The sequence below is a fragment of the Budorcas taxicolor genome, chromosome 6, assembly GCF_023091745.1.
Source record: "Budorcas taxicolor isolate Tak-1 chromosome 6, Takin1.1, whole genome shotgun sequence".
Classification (NCBI taxonomy): Eukaryota; Metazoa; Chordata; class Mammalia; order Artiodactyla; family Bovidae; genus Budorcas; species Budorcas taxicolor.
In genome coordinates, this window is record NC_068915.1 from 93128961 (window position 1) to 93153242 (window position 24282).

Below are 24282 nucleotides of genomic sequence, written 5' to 3' on the forward strand. Positions count from 1 at the left end.
ACAAATGTAGACTGTATCTTCTTTCAGGAATTCAGAGTGCTTTTTTCTGCCATCTGTTCTGCTCATCTTTACAATATCCTAGTGAAGATGGTTAAAATAGAGGCTATGTAACCTTATTACCTTTAAAGGATATTCTACTATTGGTGGAAGAAATTTTTGTTTGTTTTATCTTTCATTGGGCAGTAATGCTTGATGTGAACTGCTTTTTTTGATCTTCAAGATCATTATAGGGAATTTGTCGAATTATTATCTTCAATTTTCCAAAAGGGGAAACTGAAATAAAGGAGGTTTAAAAACATTTAAAGAGGTTTAAAAATGTTTATTTCTCCAAAAGTTATTTAGTGATGGATCTGAGATTTCAAATCAAGCATGTTCAGTCTCCTCACACTTAACCATATGGCTTTTTTACATTCTGGCTCATTTTTTCCCCAGTGTTTTTGGTCATATATATTCTTATCCCCTTAATGGACAGAATGGAGACAATAATTTAGTCAGTTTCTCAATGTCCTATCCAAGCAGTCTGGGCCCCAAGCCTCTCCAGATCTTCCCTGTAGACTTACCACATCTTGAAATGAATGAAGCTATTTATAATCGTAAGTCTACCCAAGCCTGAGAAGAAAAAATTGCCTTAACTGCTAATGGCGTCCAATAGGTACATAGTCAGCCATGAATGATTTTGTTCTGCTAGCCATTTCTGAAGAGAGCATCAAAGTCCTTACCCCGAGGCTACCTGTGTATTAAATTTGGGGTGAGGACAGTTACTGGCCGATGTCTAGCTGGTGGCTTAAATAGAATGACCAAGGATTTTAGGTCTAATTCCTAGTGAATGAATGTACAAATTAATCCCAGTGTTATTCAACAGAGAACTTAATCTAGTAAGATAGATGGAAAGGGAAGGAGGAATGGAAAAAGGAAGCTTTGTGAGAGCAGGAACTGTTTCAGTATTGGAGCCCTGAGCCAAACACATTGTGGAAGCTTAGTACGTTTCTGTTGGATGGAGAGATAGGTGGGTGGAGGCAACAGCTGGAGGTAAGCCTACCTTTTAGTAGATTCCTTGCATCAGATTCATCAGCCTACTGGGCTTTTCTGCTGATGCTGGAATGGCCCATCTGAAACTGTGGCTAAGAGCTGTCAGTTCCACTCTTATTTACCAGATTCTGTGTTACTTTCCCAAAATTTATGTTTTTATCCTTGGCCTGGCAGTGAGTAAACTTGACTGCTACCCTCCAGGCTTATACTGAGTTGCTGAGGAGAAAACAGGCCCAAGACTGATGTTGAAACATGTTCTGTTGGGGGAAGGAGGCAAAAGAATTCAAAAAGATTAAAAGGTAATAAAGAATGCTCTACTGAATAGGCTTTCATTAATTGGGTGGATTACCAAACTCAAGCCTGTAGAGATACGATTCTAAAACAATCGGGGTCTAATAAGGGCTAAAATGTAGGCAGGGAGAAGCCTTGGTTATTGGCAGATTTCTCTCCACTGCTGGGCTTTCAAGGAATTACCTTTTTATTTAATTAAAGCATCTCTGAAAATCATGCCTCTTTTTCTGCTTTGGGAATAAATCTGATGATCTTTCTGATCTCATTTGTTGTTGTCTGAGCAGTTTTCTGCAACTGGGTAATGCTTTGATGTTAAAAACCCCCAAGTGTCATGCTATGACCTGGATGGAAAATTCTATTGCTGAAAGCCTTCTCTGGCTGTTTGGCCTTGGTAAGGCTCATGTGCAGCTAAAAAGCCCTGTTGTGCTTTCCCTCAATTTTCTTAAAACCTGTCCTCCCATGGGTTGTCTTACAGGGACACAGTTTGATTACAAGGGTGTTGGTGAGAGTTATAAATATCAATGGCATGAAGATGTTTATTTCCTTGAAAAAGAGTCTTCCTCCCTCATAAATAAATAAAGCCTCACCACATATCAGGTTTTTACCTGTTTTGGACTTGTTGAGCTGGTTCAATTTAGCATCTTGTAAGGTACATCACTCAGAGTATACTCTTGAAAAGTGTTTGTCAATTACAAAATATTTATATATTTGTTTGTTCATTTATAAAGCAGTTGAAATTTACATGGAACAATGGTTCTGTACTCTTGATCCAAAGCTGCAGTTTCTGAGGCATATACACACATTGGCAAACACAAAACAGTGAAGTTTTCTTTTCATTGTTTTTCATTCTGGTAGATAGCATCTGTGTTTCACCTTATAGGTGTCACCTCACATAATCCTTCCCTAAAATCCACTATGACTTCCAAGATTACATTTTAAAAGCCATGGTTTAAATGAGCCATTATAAATTATTTCTTATAGAATAAATAATATGTGAGGGTTGCTGTTATATCCAATTATAGCCATTTTGTATTGAATAAAGTCGGGTTGGGGTACACCATCATAGTTGAGCTCATCATTTATGTTCCAATCTTTAACTGGGGAGGGAGGGAGTTTCCATGTTGTTTGTGGGATTTTTCCTCCAAATGATAAGTCATGTGCCTTTACTTCTGGTTTACAAAATTAAAATCTTTATTTGTGATGCAGCATATAATAGCTAAACTTTATTACCAGCATTTCTGTATGCCTGTTGTTTTATGAAATGAATTAGAACTATTTAATTTAAATCACTATTTTAATTATGCCCCCATATCCCTTGTTGAGATTTCATTTCCTTCTAATGTGGTACACTGAAGAATAGATAAAACATCACTAGGCAGAAGATTCTTCAACTGAAATTATGGCTAATTTCTTGAACTTAGAAGGATATGTGTACCATTAAAAAAAATAAAAAAACCTATAGGCATACTTCATTTTATTGTGCTTTGCAAATATTGTGTTTTTTACAAATTGGCACCCCACTCCAGTACTCTTGCCTGGAAAATCCCATGGACAGAGGAGCCTGGTGGGCTGCCATCTATGGGGTCATACAGAGGCAGACACGGCTGAAGTGACTTAGCAGCAGCAGCAGCAGCAGCAACTCTGCATTGAGCAAGTCTGTCAAGGCCAGTGATTTGGGGTGTTACTATTAAAGATTATGACATGTTAAAGGCTCAGATGATGGTAAGCATTTTTTGCAATAAATTTTAATTAAGGTATGTACGTTGGTTTTTTAAAGACACTTAATGGACTATGGTATAATGTAAGGATAAGGCAATGGCACCCCACTCCAGTACTCTTGCCTGGAAAATCCCATGGATGGAGGAGCCTGAAAGGCTGCAGTCCATGAAGTCGCTGAGGGTCGGACACGACTGAGCGACTTCACTTTCATGCATTGGAGAAGGAAATGGCAACCCACTCCAATGTTCTTGCCTGGCAAATCCCATGGATGGAGGAGCCTGGTGGGCTGCAGTCCGCGGGGTTGCAAAGAGTCGGACACGACTTCACTTTCACTTTCACTTTTCACTTTCATGCATTGGAGAAGGAAATGGCAACCCACTCCAGTGTTCTTGCCTGGAGAATCCCAGGGACAGGGGAGCCTGGTGGGCTGCTGTCTATGGGGTCGCACAGAGTCGGACACGACTGAAGTGACTTAGCAGCAGCAGTATCATGTACAGTGAAAGTGTTAGTTGCTTAGTCATGTCCAACTCTTTGCAACCCCATGGACCATAGCCTGCCAGGCTCCTGTGTCCATGGAATTCTCCAGGCAAGAATACTGGAGTGGGTTGCCATTTCCTTCTCCAGGGGGAATCTCCCTGACTCAGGCATCGAACCTAAGTCTCCTGCATTGCAGGCATATTCTTTACCATCTGAGACACCAGGGAAGCCCCATAAGGTACATCATAATTATACATGTACCGGGAAACCAAAAAAATTGTGTGACTCATTTTATTGCAATATTTCCTTTATTGCAGTGGTCTGGAACCAAATCCACAGTATCTCCAAGGTGTGCCTGTATAAGGAGATAAAGAAATTGCAAAATGTCAGAACCACTGGGGAAAGTAGATTCAAATTTGTTTAGGACATGTTAGCTATAGAAAAAGATGGTGCACAGACTTCTATTCTTTTCTTCCTGAATCTTCCCTGGACCCTACCCCAAAAGAAAGCAACTGACAAAATCATCTTCATCATAATAAATGGGAAGAATTATACTTCTTTTCCTTGGATGATTGTCCATTTCTTCTTAGGTACTGTCAACAAACAGTTCCAGAACAGAGGCATATGTATTACTCTGTTATAAACGTAAATATTCTTAAAGGCTTGTCTATGGAGTTTGGGAGAAGCATTCTAAACCCATTGTGATCTCTGTCCTTGGGCCAGACTTCTCACACTTTAGCATGATTCCATATCTCCTGGGGATTTTATTAAAACATAAGTGGGACTAAAATGCTGTGCCCAAAGGAAACCATCAACAAAATGAAAAGGCAAAGTAAAGAATGGGAGAAAATTTTGAAAACATCTATCCAATAAGGGGTTAATATTTAAAATATACAAGGAACTCAACTCAATAGCTTAAAAAAATAATTTAAAAAGGAGCTAAGAAGGTCCATAGACATTTTTCAGAGAAGACATACAAATGGCCAAAAGATGCATGAAAAGGGGCTCAAAATCAGTAATTAGGAAAAGACAAATCAAAACCACAATGAGATATCATCTTACATCTGTTAGAAGGCTGTTCACAAAAAGACACAAATAACAAGTATTGGTTAAGGTATGGAGAAAAGGGAACCTTTATACACTGTTGGTGGAATTCTGAGTTGGTACAGCTGCTGTGGAAAACAGTATGGATGTTCCTTAAAAAGTTAAAAATAGAATTACTGTATAATCCAGCAATCCCATTTCTGGATATATGTCCAAAGGAAATGAAGTCAGTGGCTCAAAGAGATATCTGCACTCCCATGTTTATTGCAGGACTATTTACAATAGCCACGATATAAAAACAACCTAAGTGTGGATGAATGGATAAAGGAAATGTGGTTGTATATGCAATGGAATGTTACTCAGCCTTTAAAAAGAAAAGAAATGCTGTCATTTGTGACTGCAGACACGAGCTTATAAAATAAGCTGAAAGTGAAAGTTGCTCATTCATGTCCAACTCTTTGCAACCCCATGAAATATACAGTTCATGGAATTCTCCAGGCCAAAATACTGGGGTAGGTAGCCTTTCCCTTCTCCAGGCAATCATCTCAACCCAGGGATCAAAGCCAGGTCTCTTCCATTGCAGGCAGAGTCTTTACCAGCCGAGCCACAAGGGAAGCCCATGTAGACTGCACTATCTCACATTTGTAATCTAAAGAATTCGAATTCATAAAAACAGTGTAAAATGATGGCTGCTAGGAGTGGGGGAAACCAGGAGATGTTGATCAAAGAGCAGAAAGATTATGTCATAAGTGATGAATGATTCTGTAGATCTAACGTATAGCATGGTGATTATACTTAAGAATTCTGTATTGTATATTTGCTAAGAGAGTTGATTTTCAGTGTTTTCATCATACACAAAAGTCTATAACTCTGTGAGGTGGTGGAAGGTTTAATTAGCTTGATTGTGTTCATCATTTCACAATTTATACATACAACAAAACATCACGTTATATACCTTAAGTAACTAAGTGTTAGTTGCTCAGTTGTGTCTGACTTTTGTGGCCCCATGAACTATAGCCTGCCAGGCTCTTCTGTCCATAGTATTTTCCAGGCAAGAATACTGGTGTGGGTTGCCATGCCCTCCTCCAGGGGATCTTCCCAACCCAGAGGCTGAACCCAGATCTGCTGCATTGCAGGTAGATTCTTTGCTTTTAAGCCACCAGGGAAGTTATATATTTTAAATATATACAATTTTTCTTTGTCAAATATACTTCAATAAAACTAGTAAAAAAATTCAAATGACGATTCTACTTCAGAATGTCTGGGATGGGGCCTGAGAGACTGAAATTGTAAGAGGCTTCCAGATGGTGCTGGTTTCTGAACACTGAGTTGCAAAAAGAACTGTTTTTTAAAAACTGACACTCAGACAGGAGTTACAAAGAATTGAATTGATAAAGTGTAGTCAATATAGAAATGCAGTAGAAGAAAGATCTGGGGATATGCATTCAGGGCACAGTGCTTATTTACTTGTTTGGAATGTGAAAAACCATACTACTCATCAGTCCAAGAAAATGGTGGTTGGTGTGTAACTGATCTCCATCACACAATCAGGTGTGATGAGGCTGGTGCTATTAGAAAGATTTCTAGCAATTAATATTCCTGGGTTCAAGTAATTATTATGTTATATAAAACTGCTAGAGTTAATAGTGGAGAAGGAAATGTAAACCCACTGCAGTATTCTTGCCTGGAGAATCCCATGGACAGAGGAGCTTGGCGGGCTACAGTCCACGGGGTTGCAAAGAGTCAGACATGACTGAGCAACCAACACACACACAGTTAATAGGTCCCTTTCCCTCAGAATTCTGGTAGGTGACATGCCAAGTTTGGGGAGTATCTTGATATTTTCATAAATAATATGCCATGTGAATTGTGAAAATTCAGGTGTGATTTTGCCCTTGATTACCAATCACATAGAAGGTGTGTTGGCAACAGCAACCACATTCTCCTGGGCACTGACTCAGTTTCTCAGTGATGGTGGTAAAAATGTCTGTGGCCACGTCCTGAGAGGGGCAAATGCTCTCATTCAAGTGGCAGCAAAGGAATACTTGTTGTCTTGTGTTGCGAATATTCTCCTCCTGGGCGTGCTGTTTGCTCCGTCCTATTTATTGGCATATTTGAAACAGCAGTCATTTAAAATAACATCCCTTCTGAAATGCCCTATTTTGAAATATCAGATTTACCGATTGTGAAAGTAAGAAAAATGAAACCAGAGCACAGGCTGTCTCACTAATCCCATCCTGTGGAAAATGTCAATTAGGAAGCTTGGAAGAGGGGTGCGCCTGCAAATCAGGAGTGGCAGCACTTCTTAATGACATTAGCTTTAGCAATTAGAATGGTTGCCTTCTCAGGAGCACTAACGAGGTGATGTCTACCAGTCAGCTGTTCCCTACTGCTGCTTCTAAGGGCTTCACTTTCGATCAGTCATCCAGGCCCATCAGTTTGGCCTCTGCAGTGGTTCTAGAATCTGTTCCTCTTTTTCTAAAGTATAGGAGATAGAAATTAAAAACACTATTCATTCCCACCGCAATCACCTTTGTCTTCTCTCACCTAAGCCTTTACAAGAACGTGTTAAATGGTTACTGCAGCCCCAGACTCATCCCAGCCCTAGTCCCTACCATCTCTTGCTGTTGGAGGTTCTCTAAAACCCAGACCTGATCATCCTCTTCCTTCCCTGAAGATTCATGTTGACTTTACAGGGCCTACACGCTAAAGTGAGACTGTCGGTGCGGCTTCCACCTTCTCCTAGCCAACATTAAGTTCACTTTTTATTCATCCCCTCCCCTTGCTCGGGCTTCCCTGGTGGCTCAGATGGTAAAGAATCTGCCTGCAATGCGGCAGACCAGGGTCCCATCCCTGGGTCAGGAAGATCCCCTGGAGGAAGAAATAGCAACCCACTCCAGTATTCTTGCCTGGAGAATTCCATGGATAGAGGAGCCTGACAGGCTACAGTCAATGGGGTCACAAAGAGTCAAACACAACTTAGCGACTTTCGCTTCCCCTGGCTCCCTAAATTTTTCTTGTCTGGACACTTGGATAGTTTATTAAGAACACATTGCATTGGCTAATATCTTCGCTTAGACTAGGCCCTCTTCCTGGAGTCTGTTTCTCTTATTCACTTAGAAAAAGCCTTTTTCGGTCATTCAAGAATTAAGTGGCATTTCCCTAGGAAAGCCTTCCTGAACATTCCTTCCCCAAAGAGGATATCTCCTGTCTCCTTTATTCTCTCATGGTGCCCTGCTGAAGCCTCACTTGTGATGCATCCTAACTATATGTCTATCTGCCCAGCTAGACTGTAGGTTCTGAAACTGAGGTCTTATTTCAGCCAGGCTTATATACCTCAGTCCTCCAGCAAAAGATCTGGCATATAATAGAGGCTTAATGAATAGTTGTTGAATATAGGTGGATGGGGAGGATGGAAGGACAGTTAGATGGACAAATGAAATAAAGAAATGGAGAGACTTAGTCTTTCTAAATGATACAAGTTATTTGCTCATGAAAAATTAGAAGAAAAAAGCAGGATATATACCTACCTACCTATATACTTACATGTGTATATATCTACACATATACATATTGTTCACAGTGTGACTCTAAAGCTATGAATCTCTCTTTTTAGACAACATTTAGCAGGAATAGGATCTAATAACTTATATCTTTAAAGACTGATACCTTATTTTTTGTTGTTGTTCAGTTGCGGCCAACTCTTTTGTGACTACATGGACTGTAGCCTGCCAGGCTTCTCTGTCCATTGGATTTTCCAGGCAGGAATATTGAACTGGGTTGCCATTTCCTTCTCCATTCCTTTCTCCTGACCCAGGGATCGAACCCTCATGTCCTGCACTGGCAGGCGAATTCTCTACCACTGAGCCACCAGGCAAGCCAAAATCACCAAGGGGACACCCGGATATGAACCAGGGAACCTAATGCTGTACTCTCTCTTTATTCTAGGATGATCAAGGTCTTCGGCTTCTGGCCAATTCAATGGTATGGGTTCCAGAAGGTGGGATGCTGCAGATTACTAACAGAATCTTACAGGCAGAAGCTCCAGGTGCCAGTGCTGCAGAAATCATCTACAAAATCACACAGGACCACCCCCAATTTGGTAACTTATTTTTTCCTTTGTCATGATTTCATCATTGCTTTCAGCAGTCTTGGACTTGCTTCTGTGTGATACCACACAGCTAGGTTGTGTTTCCAATGAACTTGTCTTTCAAACACATCTCCTTTAAAGAAAGAATAATCAAAGAGCACTATCACACTGTGTCCGTATCAGGTACTAGGTAGTATGCTAAGTAATGTAAACATAGTATATTTAAACCTAAAAGGTAAGTTTTAAAACGACTTCCCTTTAGAGCCAATGCACTTGAGGGTGAGGATAAAGCACAGTGGGAATGTGAAAAACGGTCTCTTTCTTCATAGATGGTGGGAGCTAAATTAACCCAGACTTTACTACCAGACGCTTACTCCTTGGAAGGAAAGTTATGACTAACCTAGATAGCATGTTGAAAAGCAGAGACTTTACTTTGCCAACAAAGGTCCGTCTAGTCAAGGCTATGGTTTTTCCTGTGGTCATGCATGGATGTGAGAGTTGGACTGTGAAGAAGGCTGAGCACCGAAGAATTGATGCTTTTGAACTGTGGTGTTGGAGAAGACTCTTGAGAGTCCCTTGGACTGCAAGGAGATCCAACCAGTCCATTCTGAAGGAGATCAGCCCTGGGATTTCTTTGGAAGGAATGATGCTAAAGCCGAAACTCCAGTACTTTGGTCACCTCATGCAAAGAGTTGACTCACTGGAAAAGACTCTGATGCTGGGAGGGATTGGAGGCAGGAGGAGAAGGGGACGACAGAGGATGAGATGGCTGGATGGCATCACAGACTTGATGGATGTGAGTCTGAGTGAACTCTGGGAGTTGGTGATGGACAGGGAGGCCTGGTGTGCTGCAATTCATGGGGTCGCAAAGAGTCAGACATGACTGAGCGACTGAACTGAACTGAACTGAATGTCAAAGTTCAGGTTCTTAAACTCTAACTTGTTTCCATCACTGATTTTTTTTTTTTTTTCTTTTGCCACTTGGCTTGTGAAAGTTCCCCACCCAGGACCTGAACCTGGCCCCAGCAGTTAAAATGCCAAGTCCTAATCACTGGACCACTAAGAAATTCCCCCTCACCTGCTTTCTTCTTGTGACTTTCTTTTTGTTTACAAAAAAAGTCTTTACATAAAAGCATCTCTTAAGTTTTCCATTGTTACTTCCACTTCCAGACAGATAGTAGAGTGTGATAACCTATCATTATCACCTAGAAATGATGGATAAAAGATGAAGAACTAAAAGGCACTCATAGCTGATCCCTCAAGGATACAGAAGAATCTCCAGGTGCAAGAAACAGAAGGAACTGCAAACCTGGGCAGGAGCTGATGGCGTGTCTTCTCTGAGACGGGTTGTATATGTCTCAATAACACGGGGGGCTTGGGATTTAATGCCCATGCAGAGACAGAAAGATGGAATTAAGACAAGAAGCTCACCAGCGCAGATAGATGGCAAAGAAACTACCAGTGTTTCCCAGGGCTCAGAGTAGAACAAAAAATGCCTACTAAGAATTCAGAACTTCAGGCCTGTTTTTCCTGAAGACCCAAAGTTCTATTATACCATTTGCATTGTCTGAGAAACCCAAAGCTGAAGCAATAATGTGAAAATTGATCTCAGGCCAATGATACTTCTTGGGTCCCTTGCAGAAAAATGTAGAAACTACTGTGGAATGCCCACTCTTAACTCCAGACCACACAGATTCTCACAGATAAAACCACTGAAGATTAGCTTAGAATTCACAATTACAGAACATATGAGGAAACAATCTGTAGTACCGTAACCAAAACAAACAAGAAGATTAAAACCCAAAGAATTTCAAATGAAGGAACTAGCTTACAAAAACTATGAAATAAGCATATTTTAAAAGATTTAAAAACACAGAAGAAGGAACTAAAACTGTAAGGAGATAAAATGCTATAAAAAATAAAAACAACAAACAGGCAGATTTTTTTAAAGAAATAAGTAATTACTTGAAAATGAAAACTGTAGTCATTAAAATTGCTTGGTGTGATAAATAGTAGAGAAATAATAATTCACTTTTCCTCAGGTTATCAGATTCTTAAAATTATGTATTTTCTCTGGTAAAGAAAAAATTAACTTAGTATTATTTAAGAATAACTCTAGAGTCCACAAAGGCATTGAAGGTCATAATCCAATCAATAATTGACAAAAGTATAAAACAATCAGTCTAGCTGGACTGTAGTTTATTATGGATGTATAACCTTGAGGAAAGCAAGTAGACCCCCTTGAGCCATAGGTTTCTTTGAAAGATGAAACTACATAATTTTTAAAATTTTTACTTAAAAATAGTTTTAGACTTACTGAAAAGTTGCAAAAATAGTGCAAAAAAGCTCTTGGATATGCTTTAACTGCTTCCCCCAATAGTAACATCTTATATAACTGTAGAACAATGGGCTTCCCTGGTGGCTCAGTTGGGAAAGAATCTGCCTGCCATGCAGGAGACCCAGGTTCTATCCCTGGGTGGGGAGTATCCCCTGGAGATGAAAATGGCAACCCATTCCATATTCTTACCTGGAAAATCCCAGGGACAGAGGAGCCTGGCAGGCTACAGTCTATGGGGTGGCAAAAATTTGGACATGACGTAGCAATTAAACCAGCACCACCACCACCATAGAACAATAATCAAACCCAGTAAATCAGCACTACTACAATGCTACTAGGAGAAGGCAATGGCACCCCACTTCAGTACTCTTGCCTGGAAAACCCCATGGATGGAGGAGCCTGGTAGGCTGCAGTCCATGGGATCGCAAAGAGTCGGACACGACTGAGCGACTTCACTTTCACTTTTTACTTGCATGCATTGGAGAAGGAAATGGCAACTCACTCCAGTATTTTTGCCTGGAGAATCCCAGGGACTGGGGAGCCTGGTGGGCTGCCGTCTATGGGGTCGCACAGAGTCGGACAGGACTGAAGCGACTTAGCAGCAGCAGCAGCACAATGTTACTAATTAGTTCACAGACCTTATTCAACTTAGCCATATTTCACCCACTGATTTTAAGCTAGACAATGTTTAAGTCTTTTCAGCTCTAAAAATCTTTGACTCATTTAATGTATTTAATTCTTTACCTTTATCTTGATCATAAAAACAATCGAGAAGTTAAATTTCTTAAAGGTATCCCATCCCAATAGTCTGTTAAAGTATTAAATGGAACAATGCTCAATGAGGTGATTTTTAAGCCATTTCAGCTTGATAAATGCCATACAGACTTGATTTTGACCCTTTTCTCCCATAACTCCCTTAATTAACTTCTTCCTAGTAACGTAATCCTGTTTCTGTGTGTTCAGAGCTCCCCACTGGTAATAATCAAATCACATTACCCTTAGGAGCCATTCAAGAGTGGAAAAAGGTGGAAGCCCACTTAACACAAATCTACTTACATCCATCTATCCTGGTTTTGTGAATTATGGAGCCCTTACCTCAGTGCCACCCTAGCTACTATGCACTCCCTCATCACAATGGAATGTTCCAGTTGAGCTTTAACACCTTTTTTGTACAGTTTTGTGTATTCTGGCCACCTCTTCTTAATCTCTTCTGCTTCTGTTAGGTCCATACCATTTCTGTCCTTTATCGAGCCCATCTTTGCATGAAATGTTCCCTTGGTATCTCTAATTTGCTTGAAGGGACCTCTAGTCTTTCCCATTCTATTGTTTTCTTCTATTTCTTTGCATTGTTCACTTAAGAAGGCTTTCTTATCTCTCCTTACTAGTCTTTGGAACTCTGCATTCAGATGGGTATATCTTTCCTTAAATTGCTCATGTAGTATACACATAAAGGACCTACGTTCAGACTCACCACTTTTTTCAAATGTAAGTTTAGGCAAGTTGATTAATATATGTACCTTTAGCAGATTTGAGAGTAAATTAAATGAGATGGTTTTATTGAAGTAGCTTGAGTATCATCTGAGAGAGAATCTGACTTACATTGCCAACTCTAAGTTATTTAGCATAGTGTAAGGAAACTTAAATGCAAATTATCTCAACCCCAAAGTAATTCATTGTGATTCCAATGAGATTCTAATTCTTAAAGCTTATTACCTTTTCCCTTCAAGATTCTTGGTTAAAATATTGACTTCAATATCAAAGAAAACACTAGTAGATATCATTTTCTGTTTTTTAAGCCTGGACTGTTTTTAAACCTGGATTTTCATATATTTAAAGAATCATCTTGTATTTTGTCGTACTATGATAAAAGCAGAGATGAGTTACAATGCAAAAGCTCTCACTTGGAAGGAGTGAACCCCACAAAATATCAGTATTTCTCCCTGTCTACTTGTGGGTTTGTTACAAAGAGACCTTGGATTCCACATACCCAGTGCTGAATTCCTCATCTTCTCTTCTACCAGCTCATCCCATTAGTGGCCTTGCTTCCTTACTCATCACCCAAACTAATAGGGGATTATCTGATTCCTCCCTCTTTCTCACCCTTTACAGCCACACTTGTTAAGTTCGGTTGCTTCCACTTCTTTAATGATTCTAGTATCTGTTTATGTCTTTCAGATCTTACCTCTGTTACTTGAGTTTATTTCATCTGGGTTTTGCAATTTTGTAAGTGGTCAAACTGTCCACATAAATATTAGCTACTGTTGTTATTGGTTTTCTAAATTAAAATCCAGCCTCTTTCACAGAACTTTCACATACATTCTGTGTTCTACTAAAAATCAGTTCTTGCCATTAACCTACTGAAACTCTCACAGTGGCTCCCAGTTGCTTCTGGGGCTGATCTCCAGAGGCAGGAACATCATCCTACTGATCTTTGAGTCCCCCATCCCAAAGGGCTGACCACAGCAGTTAGCACCTAGCAGGTGCTCACTGGCTGTTTACTGAGTTGAAATTAATGGGATTAGTCAATATCTTATGATTCTTGTTAATCTGCATTGTAGGGCAATGGGTTTTTTTTAATCTGGAAAATAGGTTTATTTCATTAGGACTTGTTAAGAAAACCCTGCTTAATTAGCTTTCCTGTTATAAAGCAGAATATCTAGGAAATTGATCTTTAGATATTTTTCTATTCTCCATAATTTCATTGTGGAAATCTCCTCTCAGAATATTTTGCAACTACCCACATTCATAAGCAGTCCACATCCTGGGAAAGCATGTTTATTAACAAGGTCTTATGAACAGAAGTTGAACCAGCAAGAGATGGATAATGGAATTTGTGACTTAGGTACAAATGAGAAACAGTCCAAGAAAGAAATAGAGTGAGTTGATTCTACACATGATTATTTTAATAAGAATATTGTTTTTCCATTACTTCAGTATTTCATCACTATCTAGGATATTATGTTCATTTTCAACTTGAATTTAGTGCATATTAATATTAGAATCAGTATTTCTGTTGAGAAAGAAAACTAATTTCTCTAAGATAATCAAAGTGTACTGTTAATTGCCCAATATGTCTCATACACTAAGATCTGTTTTTTTTTCTACAGAACATTTAAAAGATATGTACAGTTTCTCTGTCTCTCTCTCTCTCTCTCTCTCTCACACACACACATACACACAGACACAGACACACACACACACTCTTCTCTCCCTCTTCATATCAGAGTGGTAGAGAGGCTTCTTTCAGATTTACTATTAGATTCATTTTCACAAGAATGTGTCTTCTGTTTTTTTTATTTATTATTTAATTGAAGGATACTTGCTTTACAGAATTTTGTTGTTTTCTGTCAAACATCAACAAGAATCAGCCCTAGGTACACCCATGTCCCCTCCCTCCTAAACCTCATCCATTCTTTTTTCTTGGGCTTCACTTGAAGGAACATTCTCCTTGTGAAATTTTGATTGTTTCTATAACACTTCTGAATTTGCAGTCTCACTTTAAGAAAATAGTAGCTCCCAGTGAAGAACAAACAATAGAAACAGATTGGTGTTGTTGGTGGTGGTGTTTAGATGTAGATTTCATTACTTCAATTCTAATAAAGTTTAGAGAGTCGAGGAGGAAAAAACATGATCAGTTATTTATCAAGGTAAATGTTGGTCTGTGAACATAAAATAATCATGATGGGTAATAGAGTTTCATGACTAGGAAAATGAGCTTCGGATTCAAATCCCAGCTCCTCCACTTCGGATCTGCATGACCTCAAACAAATTCTTGAACTTTTCTGAGTTTAAAGACAGATTACTTTGTCTTTAAAATGCAGATGATAATAGCATCTTCAGGAGGATTCAGTAACACAGTGGTAAGGATAACCAACATTCTTTTTAAGCACCTGTGAAGTATGTGCTATGACTCTGTTTTCACTAGTGAGGGACAGAGACTTACAGTATGTAAGTAAGCTCTCCCACCTCTATGTGGTGGAGCGGGGTTTGAACCACTATGCGATGTGCTTCATGCAGAACCTGTCGTATGCATTCCAGTATTAGCTATTATTGTTTTCATTGTATAGAACTCTTCCTGATTTTTTTCTAGTTTCCCCTTTTGTTTACACCAAAAGTTTCCTGGTTAGAAAGCATCTTCTGTTCATAGAAAGTTGTGGGTAGAAATGAATCTATTCAATGCCCAGTATTTGGAATGCTCACGGCTGTTAGAATCTTCTTATATAATTTTAATAGATACAAGTCAGTAACTTCATACATGAATTGCCCTTGAATAGCTTTTAGCTCTTTTAACTGAAAGACTGGGTATTTTTTGTCTAAAGGTGGTTCTGATGACACCTACTGAGTTCTGTGTTTATGTCTTTTCCTTCGCCTTAGATAAAAATGAAGTGTACCATATCTTTTCTGTTAAAAAAAAAAAGTGATAGAGAAGGAGATGAGAGTTCTGATTGACTTTTCCCTCTCCCAGGGTCCTCACTAACTATGTGTTTTTCTTAGGGGATGTGGTCCTTCTGGTTAATATGCCTGCAGACAGCCCTGCAGATGGAGGGCAGCACTTGCCTGATGGGAGGACAGCAACTCCCACCAGCACCTTCACCCAGCAAGATATCAACGAAGGTATCGTGTGGTATAGGCACTCAGGGGTCCCAGCCCAGAGTGACTCCTTCCGCTTTCAGGTACCATCTGCTTCCTGAATTTTCTGATATCTGGATGGTCTGATGAAAATCTTCACCCTTATTTATAGATGATCCAAGTCATTTTCTATGATTGCCTGCAAGTCACATTTGGGAGGGGAAAAAAATGTAACTAGTAGCATCAAGAGATTTATTTTTAATTAATTTGCCAATTCAGCCTTATGATCTCTACATCATTTCATAGCAAAGAGATTTATAATAGATAATTGCTAAAATGTTTGGCAAAACGTATTTTCAAAATGTTAAAATGCCATATGGAGAAAAAAAATCTTATTTTCTTTTTGCAAATGTTTTTGAAACATTTACCATCTTATGATAAGGTCATGGGTTTAGCAGCCAAACTCATTGGGTTTATGTTTTACTTCTGCCATGTACTAGCTTTGAAAAAATTACTTGGGCGAAATCCTTGAACTTCAGTTTTCTCATCTGTAAAATAGGATTGTACGGATTTAATGAATTGTAAGGATTTAATGAGTTAATACAGATAAAGCATTTAGAATACTGCCTATTACTGTGTAAGGGTGTGTGACTATCATTTATTAAGATTAGTCAAATACCAGTGCTGTAGACTGAAAGTGTCCAACTGAAGTTAGTTTGTTGAAATCTTACCCATCTATGTGATGGTATATGGAGGTAGTGCCTCTGATTAGAATTAGATGAGGTCATGAGGGTTGTCTGGAGAAGGCAATCCACTCCAGTATTCTTGCCTGGCAAATCCCATGGACAGAGAAGCCTGGCGGGCTACAGTCTGTGGGGTTGCAAAGAGTCAGACATCACTGAGGGACTAACACACACACACACACACACACACACACACACACACACGAGGGTTGTACCCTCATGAATGGGATTAGTTTACTTACACGAGTCACATGAGTGCTTGCTTCCAATCTCTGCTGCCCTCCATGGGGATTCGATGAAAAATCTACAGTCTACAACCCGGAAGCGGGCCCTCACCAGAACCCAGCCATACTGGTACCCTGATTTCAGACCTCCAGCCTCCAGAACTGTGAGAATTACATTTCTATTATTTAGAAACCACCCAGTCTATGGTATTTTTGTTAGAGTAGCCTGAGCAAACTGTGGCAACCAGACCATAAGGCTGATTTAATTTATTCTGTCAGTAAATTACAGAACAAGAAATTTTACTGGGCACATTCTCTGTTATGAAATATGATTAGAAATTAATAATAAAAGGGTAAAAAAATCAAACCATTTGGAATTTCTAAATAATTCCTAATTCTAAAACTGTTAAGAAATATTGATTAGGAGAAAACAACATATCAAAACTTAAATGATGTGGACAAAGTAATACTCAGATGAAAACTGATGGCCTTAAGCTCTTATTATTGAGCAGAAAAGCATGAAAATGAATGGGCTAAATACTAAATTCAAGAAGCTAGTGAAGTATGAGAGAAGCAAAAGGAAAACATCAATAGACATAAAAGAGGAATTGACTAATTATAAGATTCTAGACTTGATAAATAAGTACAAAATCTGAATCTTTGGAAAGACCCATACAGTTAGAGAAACCTCTGTCAAGGACAATTCAGAAATGAATAATTGAACAGAAATACAGAGGAATGAGGAAGTATGAATGAGAAAGAACTTTTAAACACAGATACAGAAAAGAATTTAGGAACACATCAGAGAAAATATAAAGAGGCTCTCATGGTTATCAGTCAAAGCAACTTAACAATCCTGCTAAATCTGAGCCCATTTCCTTTGTCTAGGAATCCAGTTGGGGATAAACTATCATTACAGCTCACCATGTTAAAATTATTTTCCATACTAATAAGCAGCAAGGTCCTACTGTTTAGCACAGGGAACTCTGCTCATTGTTATGTGGCAGCTTGGATGGGAGAGGACTCTGCAAGAGAATGAATACATATTTGTCCCTGATGGCTCAGACAGTAAAGAATCCGTCTGCAATACAGGAGACTCAGGCTGGATCCCTGAGTCAAGAAGATTCCCTGGAGAAGAAATGGCAACCCACTCCAGTATTCTTGCCTGGAGAATTCCATGGACAGAGGAGCCTGGCAGACTACAGTCCATGGGGTCACAAAGAGTCAGACACGACTGAGCAACTGACACTTTCACGTCATATGTATGGCTGAGCTCCTTTGCTGTCCACCTGAAACTATCACAACATTGTTAATTGGGTATACCCCAATGCAAAATAGAGTGTTTAAAAATATTATCATCCATTCTGTTCCTGATGCCTGGTGCACATATCTTCATCTTCCGATTTATATTGTGTAAAAAAATGTGCTTTTCCAGAGAGCTGCCTGAAATAAACCTGGAAATCATTAAAATTAGATTACACTGAGCACACTGAATGTCCAGTGAGTGCGCAAACATGACGTGCCCTTTGCCCAAGTTAATATTTCAATTTTAGCAGCTGGGGACTCAGCAGTCCTCAGGTAATGAGTCAGAACAGAGGCAAAGACCTCAATCAAAAGGAGTCACCTCAGCAAACTAGAATCCTCAGACCTGCCTTTGCCTTCATAGGCATCAATATGAAGAACATCATCAATATGGAGCATTTCCCTGGAAAGAGATTCTCAGCACCTGCTAACATGATATTTGATTGCTTTTGCAAGTTGGTTACTAAGTAGGTTATAATAAAATAGCAAAAGTTATTGATTTTTGGAAAACAAATTCACTTGAGTTTAAGACCTAAAACATCATTACTTAGAAAATGGTTCCCTTTGGAGAATCTTCATACGTTTTGCACAAAATGTATTTTAAAGGCTTACCTGAAATCTCCTTCAAACTCTGTGGAATATTCTTTAGAATATCTTCAATAATGACAATGTATCATCCTTGGGAAGTGAATTTTAAAATATAACCCAATAGACAAAAGTCATGCTGACTCACATCTGGTAGAAAGAAGAGTAGTGTTATTTTTGGTTAAAACAAGGACGAATTATGAAGTAACAAGCGCAGTTTTCTTACATGTTTTGTGAAGGCTTTCCAATAAGTGCATTTTGAATACTGACAACATCCTTATTCCAAGTATGAAACAACTCTCTCAGATCATATTCTCTTGCATGTGGAAGCTTTGGTGTGTATGTTTTTAAAGTCTCATTATATGATAGGCTTACCTCATATTTTGGTGTGAAGTGACACAGACTCTAGCTATGTGCTAAAATAAATGGTTAGCAACTTTTCCCATTCATCATTTTAGTGTCCCTTGGGATTTTAAACTATCTAAAAAAAGATGCTGTTCTAATGGTTCTTGTCTTTGTCCCTTTCTTCCCTTTCAAGCAGAAAATGCAATACAATGAGTTGCATGGATTTAATTTCATTTTAATGTTGATATGCTGTCATGAGCCGTCAACGCAGTCCATCTGTTACTTTGCATCTAAGACTTGGGATTTATGCAATGCGAATGGTGTGAAAAAATTAGAGCATGGCGTAGTGAGAAGAAAGCAGGCACATTTTTGGCCAGGGAAGGAGCCCTGGTTTTTGGCTTATTCAGAGCATGTTGACACAGCCTCAGGGGATGTGGTTTAAAAAGGACCAAAATATTTTATAGCAGGATCTTTGCTAGGGAAGTTAAAATTGCTCACACCTCACTACCTGCAGAGTTCCATTCCTTTTCTTCAAGAGATAGGAGAACGTATCTTCCTCTGTCCTAATTCCCTAAAGCTTCCAAATTGAGTCGCCGTGTCAATAGGAAGATCAGGAACCCACTGACCTAGTTTTAAATACTGCTCCTTAGTGGCTTTTGACCTTGACACCTATAACTTTTTGACTTTCAGTTTCATCGTCTGTAAAAAAGGAGATAATAATATCTACTTGGTGGGTATTCAGTAAAGAAACTTTTGAAAAGTAGCTTGTACGGTGCTGAGGCTTTGATCAATGCTCTGTCGCTAAGTCGCTAAGCTGTTGTTGTTAATATTATTTATGGCGACACTATGTCTTCTTGGAAATGTCTTGCATATGTCTTCTTGGAAATGTGGATATTCTGCAACTTGAGCTCTGCAGAGAAGTCAGCTTTCCTGTAGGATGTAACTAGAAGACATAAAGAAAGGGCTGCTGTTCTGCCTTTTTCTCAGGATTTACAAAACCCTGCCCCTTCTCGTATGTGTGTGTGCATGCTCATTCGCTTCAGTTGTGTCCGACTCTTTGCAACCCCATGGACTGTAGCCCAGAAGGCTCCTGTGTCCATGGGATTTTCCAAGCAAGAATACTGGAGTGGGTTGCCATTTCCTCTTCTAGGGGATCTTCCCCACCCAGAGATCAAACCTAGTCTTATGTCTCCCACGTTGGCAGGCAGGTTCTTTACCACCAGATCCACCTGAATGCAAATCCACATGGCCACTTGGGCCTGACCAATTCTTCTAACAAGCACAAGGAATAAAGAAAGAAGGCAAGTTTAATGGAGTGGGTAGGTTGCACCGAGGAAGGGAGAGATTGCATGGGCAAACCATCATTTTTCAGTATGTTTGAAACAGGAGGAAATTGACCTTGTGACCACTACCCTAAATGTAAATGCTTTTAACCTTGCAGTGATGAGGCTGGGATTTAGCATTTATAATCTAATTGTAGATATCTGCACTAGGTAAAGATTAAAGTGGAACAAACATCACTTATGTAATGTGTTGTATACATTCATAATAAGACATTATGTGGCTATCAAAATTATGTTTTCAAGAATGTTTAATGATATAGCAAAATATAATATTAAGTAAATATTTAGAATATATACTTATATATAAAGATTCACATATGCATAGCAAAAAGATTAAATTGAAATGCAATGGTATATTCATTACTATTTATCAGTAGTGAAATTCTTGATGGTTTTTATTCCATATTTATACTTTCCTGCAACTTTAGAATTGCCTAAAATGTTTATTTTAAATGAATCTTAAAATATGAAGAGCAGAACAAAGATTGTAATGCAGGAGCATATAGAATTCAAAGACAGATGGTTCAAAAGGGAAAAAGTAAACAAGGGCAAACTACTCTGCCCATCAGAGTCTTACCAGCATGGCATCTCTTTGCAGGTGTCCAGCGCCACAGAGGCTCACGCCCATCTGGAGAGCCGCCTGTTCAACATTGCCATCTTACCTCACACTCCAGAAGCACCCCAACACTTTCCAGGATCTTCTCTCCACATGACAGTGAGTTGGGTGGGAGCGCTCATGGTTTTTGCTTGGAGGAGGTGGGCTGATGCATTCTACGTGCGTGCTAAGTCATTTCAGTCATGTCCAACTCTTTGTGACTCTGTGATCTGCAACCTGCCAGGCTCCTCTGTCCATGGGATTCTCTAAGCACGGATGCTGGAGTGGGTTGCCATGCCCTCCTCCAGGGGATCTTCCCAACCCAGGGATTGAACCTGCGTCTCTTAGGTCTCCTGCGTTGGCAAGCGAGTTTGCTTTTACCACTAGTGCCACCTGGATGAGATTTGACTTAATGCCTATCTTGGAACACAGACTCTGGGGTCACCAATGCATGCCAGCCCTGTGAACACATTTCTCATTGATTTGAAAAAGCAATTAAAATTACCAGAGTGAAAGGAAGATTAGATGAAATCTACCCCAACCTCCCATCCATTGCTGCTAAACTTTTTGCAGCATCCCAATCATGGGCCCACTCCCTGAGTGGTGTTGTTCAATTGCTAAGTCATGCCCAACTCTTTGCAATCCCTTGGATGGTAGCCTGACAGGCTCCTCTGTCCATGGGATTATCCAGCAAGAATTCAGGGGTAGGTTGCCATTTCTTCCTCCAGGGGAACTTCCCTACCTGGGGATCAAACCCGCATCTCCTGAATTGGCAGGCAGGTTCTTTACCACTGAGCCACTAGGTACTCATTGAATACCTGAATGGATTTTCAGGCTTATATCCATATGATGATTGCTATTTGGGTATAAATGTTTAGCCAGTTTAGAGCTCTACCTAGCTGGAGAAACTATTCTTTGTTTTAAAAGTCCTGTTAGTAGTTTTCTATTATAAAAGAAATATCAGGGCTTATCAGGGCTTCCCTGATAGCTTAGTTGGTAAAGAATCCGTCTTTAATGTAGGAGACCCCAGTTTGATTCCTGTGTCGGGAAGATCCGCTGGAAAAGGGATAGGCTACCCACTCTAGTATTCCTGGGTTTCACTTGTGGCTCAGCTGGTAAAGAATCCACCTGCAATGCGAGAGACCTGGGTTTGATCCCTGGGTTGGGGAGACCGCTTGAAGAAGGGAAAGGCTACCCGCTCCAATATTCTGGCTTGGAGAATTCCATGGACTATACAGTCCATGGGGTCACAAAGAATTGGGCACGACTGAGCAACTTTCACTTCTATTATAAAAGTATCCTGGTAAAAGTGATGTCTATGCTGACTCCAGAAAGACAAGTAGAAAATATTCAAAAAGTCTGGGGATGGGGGGACAGGTTGGAAGGATTTGAGGGGTGAAGGCAAAGGGCATCACCAAGCATAGAAAGAACACATATGAAGACCCAGAGGAGAGAGACAATATGATTGTTGGGAAAATTGCCAACAGTTCAATAGGACTGGGGACATAAGAGAGGCAGAGGAGACTGGGGGTGTGGAGGTCTGTGAGCTGGATCACAGAGGGGCTTTGTGTGGGAAGGAGTGTGGACTCATGGAAAAGTTTGAAACAAGGTGACAGCTAAATTAGTACATGAAGCTTAGTTCAGACAATTAGCAGTTCCACCATAACCCTATATCTACAGGACATGTAATGCCAGAACCCACCCCTCTTCTAGACAGAGCCACAAGCACGAAGTCCTTGTCAATGAATCATCAGAGATCCACGTTTTAGTTAGCGTCCACATAATTACACTCCAAAGTGGTATAGCAGCCCTGAATCGCAACAAAGACAGCAGGTAGGGTTTTAGAAATTATGGGTCCGGAACGTGACAGAGACATAAAAGGGGAAACAGAAAGTATTTAATGAATAGCTGGTGTAGGAATTTCCACCGTAAACCATAATTTAAAGAAATCATAATTCAGCAACACTATAAAGTCTATAATTCATCATTCTGACTAGAGGAACTTGGATCAGAATTTTCTCTAAAGTGTAAAGAAAATGTGCATGCACATTTCTTGCCAAATGCTAATGCAGTGTTATTTTGAGTTTTGAAGGGAAAATAAATGGGCCAGGAGCCACAAAGATGGCGTCATTCCCGCTCTGTGGCTGGGAACCTCTAACAATGTTTAAACACACTTAACCTTGAGGGTCTCAAGTTAGGTCTATCCTGTGTAATTTAGTGTATCACAGAGATTAGCCTACTATAAAATGTGATCAGGCTATCATTTCATTTCTTAAAATATACATGGTTTATATTTCTTTTGACATTAATTAGGGCCATTACTGTAGGACATACAAACTAATCTGTGACAAAAGTGCATTCTCAATTCAGTGATTTGGGTTCACCTAGCCACACAAGTTTTGTACATATTTGTAGACACATTATGAATACATATGCTAAATTCATATATGGTTTATTCATGTATGTGTTTGAGAGTAAGTATCTACCTCTCCATTCATTCAGTTATTCAGTCACAAACGCTTTTGGACCCCTAATTTATGCCAAGTTCTATGGAAGACATTGGAGATTGAGTGATCACATAATACAGACTGTATTCATTTTTTATTGAACTATAGTTGATTTACAATGTTAATTTTTATCAAGCACTCCCATGTACTGTACACTCTGTGCTTGAGATCCATGAACAAACTAAAATCTTTGTTCTCATGGAGTTTATATGAATAGACAATAAGTTATAAACAAAATAAATGCTCATGTAGCATGTTAAGGAGAAGCATTATGATAAAAGTAAAAGTAGATCAGAGTCAAGAGGACTGGAAATGTAGCAGGGGAGACCTAGGTTGTAATTTTAAATAAGGTTGTCAGGGTGGGCTAACTTTAAGACAATGACATTTAAAGAAGGACTTGCAGGAGGTGAGAAAGAGAGAGAGCTGTGCAAATCCCTTAGGAAAGGGCATTCCTGACCCAGAGAACCATGCATTTAGAGGCATCAGGCTAGGAGCATGCTTAGATAAACAGCAAGGAAATCAGTCTGGCTGGATCAAAGTGAGTACAAAGCAAGAGGAATCTGCATGAATGCAGATGTGCAAAGTTAATGGGGTGGAGGGTGGTGCAGACTAGGGGAACAGATTGTATCCAGCCACACCGACCATTGTAGGGACTTAACTGTGTTCTGAGTAACATGGACAGCCATTGCAGGGTGTTGAGCAGAGGCCTAATGGCCTTTTTAAAGGCATCCACTGGTGGCTGTGCAGAAGTAGACTCTTGAGGAGAGGGCAAGAGAGCAGGTGGGAGGCCTCGGTGGGAAGCCAGGTGTGGGATCTAGCTCCCCACAGGGTGGTGGCAATGTCATGGGGAGACGTGGTTGGCTTCTGGATGTATTCAGAGGTAATATGGGTATTATGAAAGCCATTATTCTGTAATCTTCTTATGCTGACAGATAGTTTAATGGAAAAGTGTCTTCTCTAATGATTTCCATGAAATTTAATCTAGCATTTCTTACTGTTTCATTGATAAATATTGAACCTTCCAAATAGCCAATATTAAAATTGATTATGCTTTAATGTACCTCCACCTCAATATTGCTTT

At 39.6% G+C, this 24282-nt stretch overlaps 1 protein-coding gene across 1 annotated transcript in view; it reads left to right on the top strand.

Annotated features, from left to right (window-relative positions):
* Positions 1-24282, top strand: part of FRAS1 (Fraser extracellular matrix complex subunit 1) — a 508994-nt gene that overhangs the window by 357268 nt on the left and 127444 nt on the right. The window contains exons 30-32 of the mRNA XM_052641724.1: positions 8509-8662; positions 15483-15661; positions 20698-20814. Coding sequence (XP_052497684.1) covers positions 8509-8662; positions 15483-15661; positions 20698-20814 — 450 coding nt within the window. The remainder of the gene's footprint in view (positions 1-8508; positions 8663-15482; positions 15662-20697; positions 20815-24282) is intronic.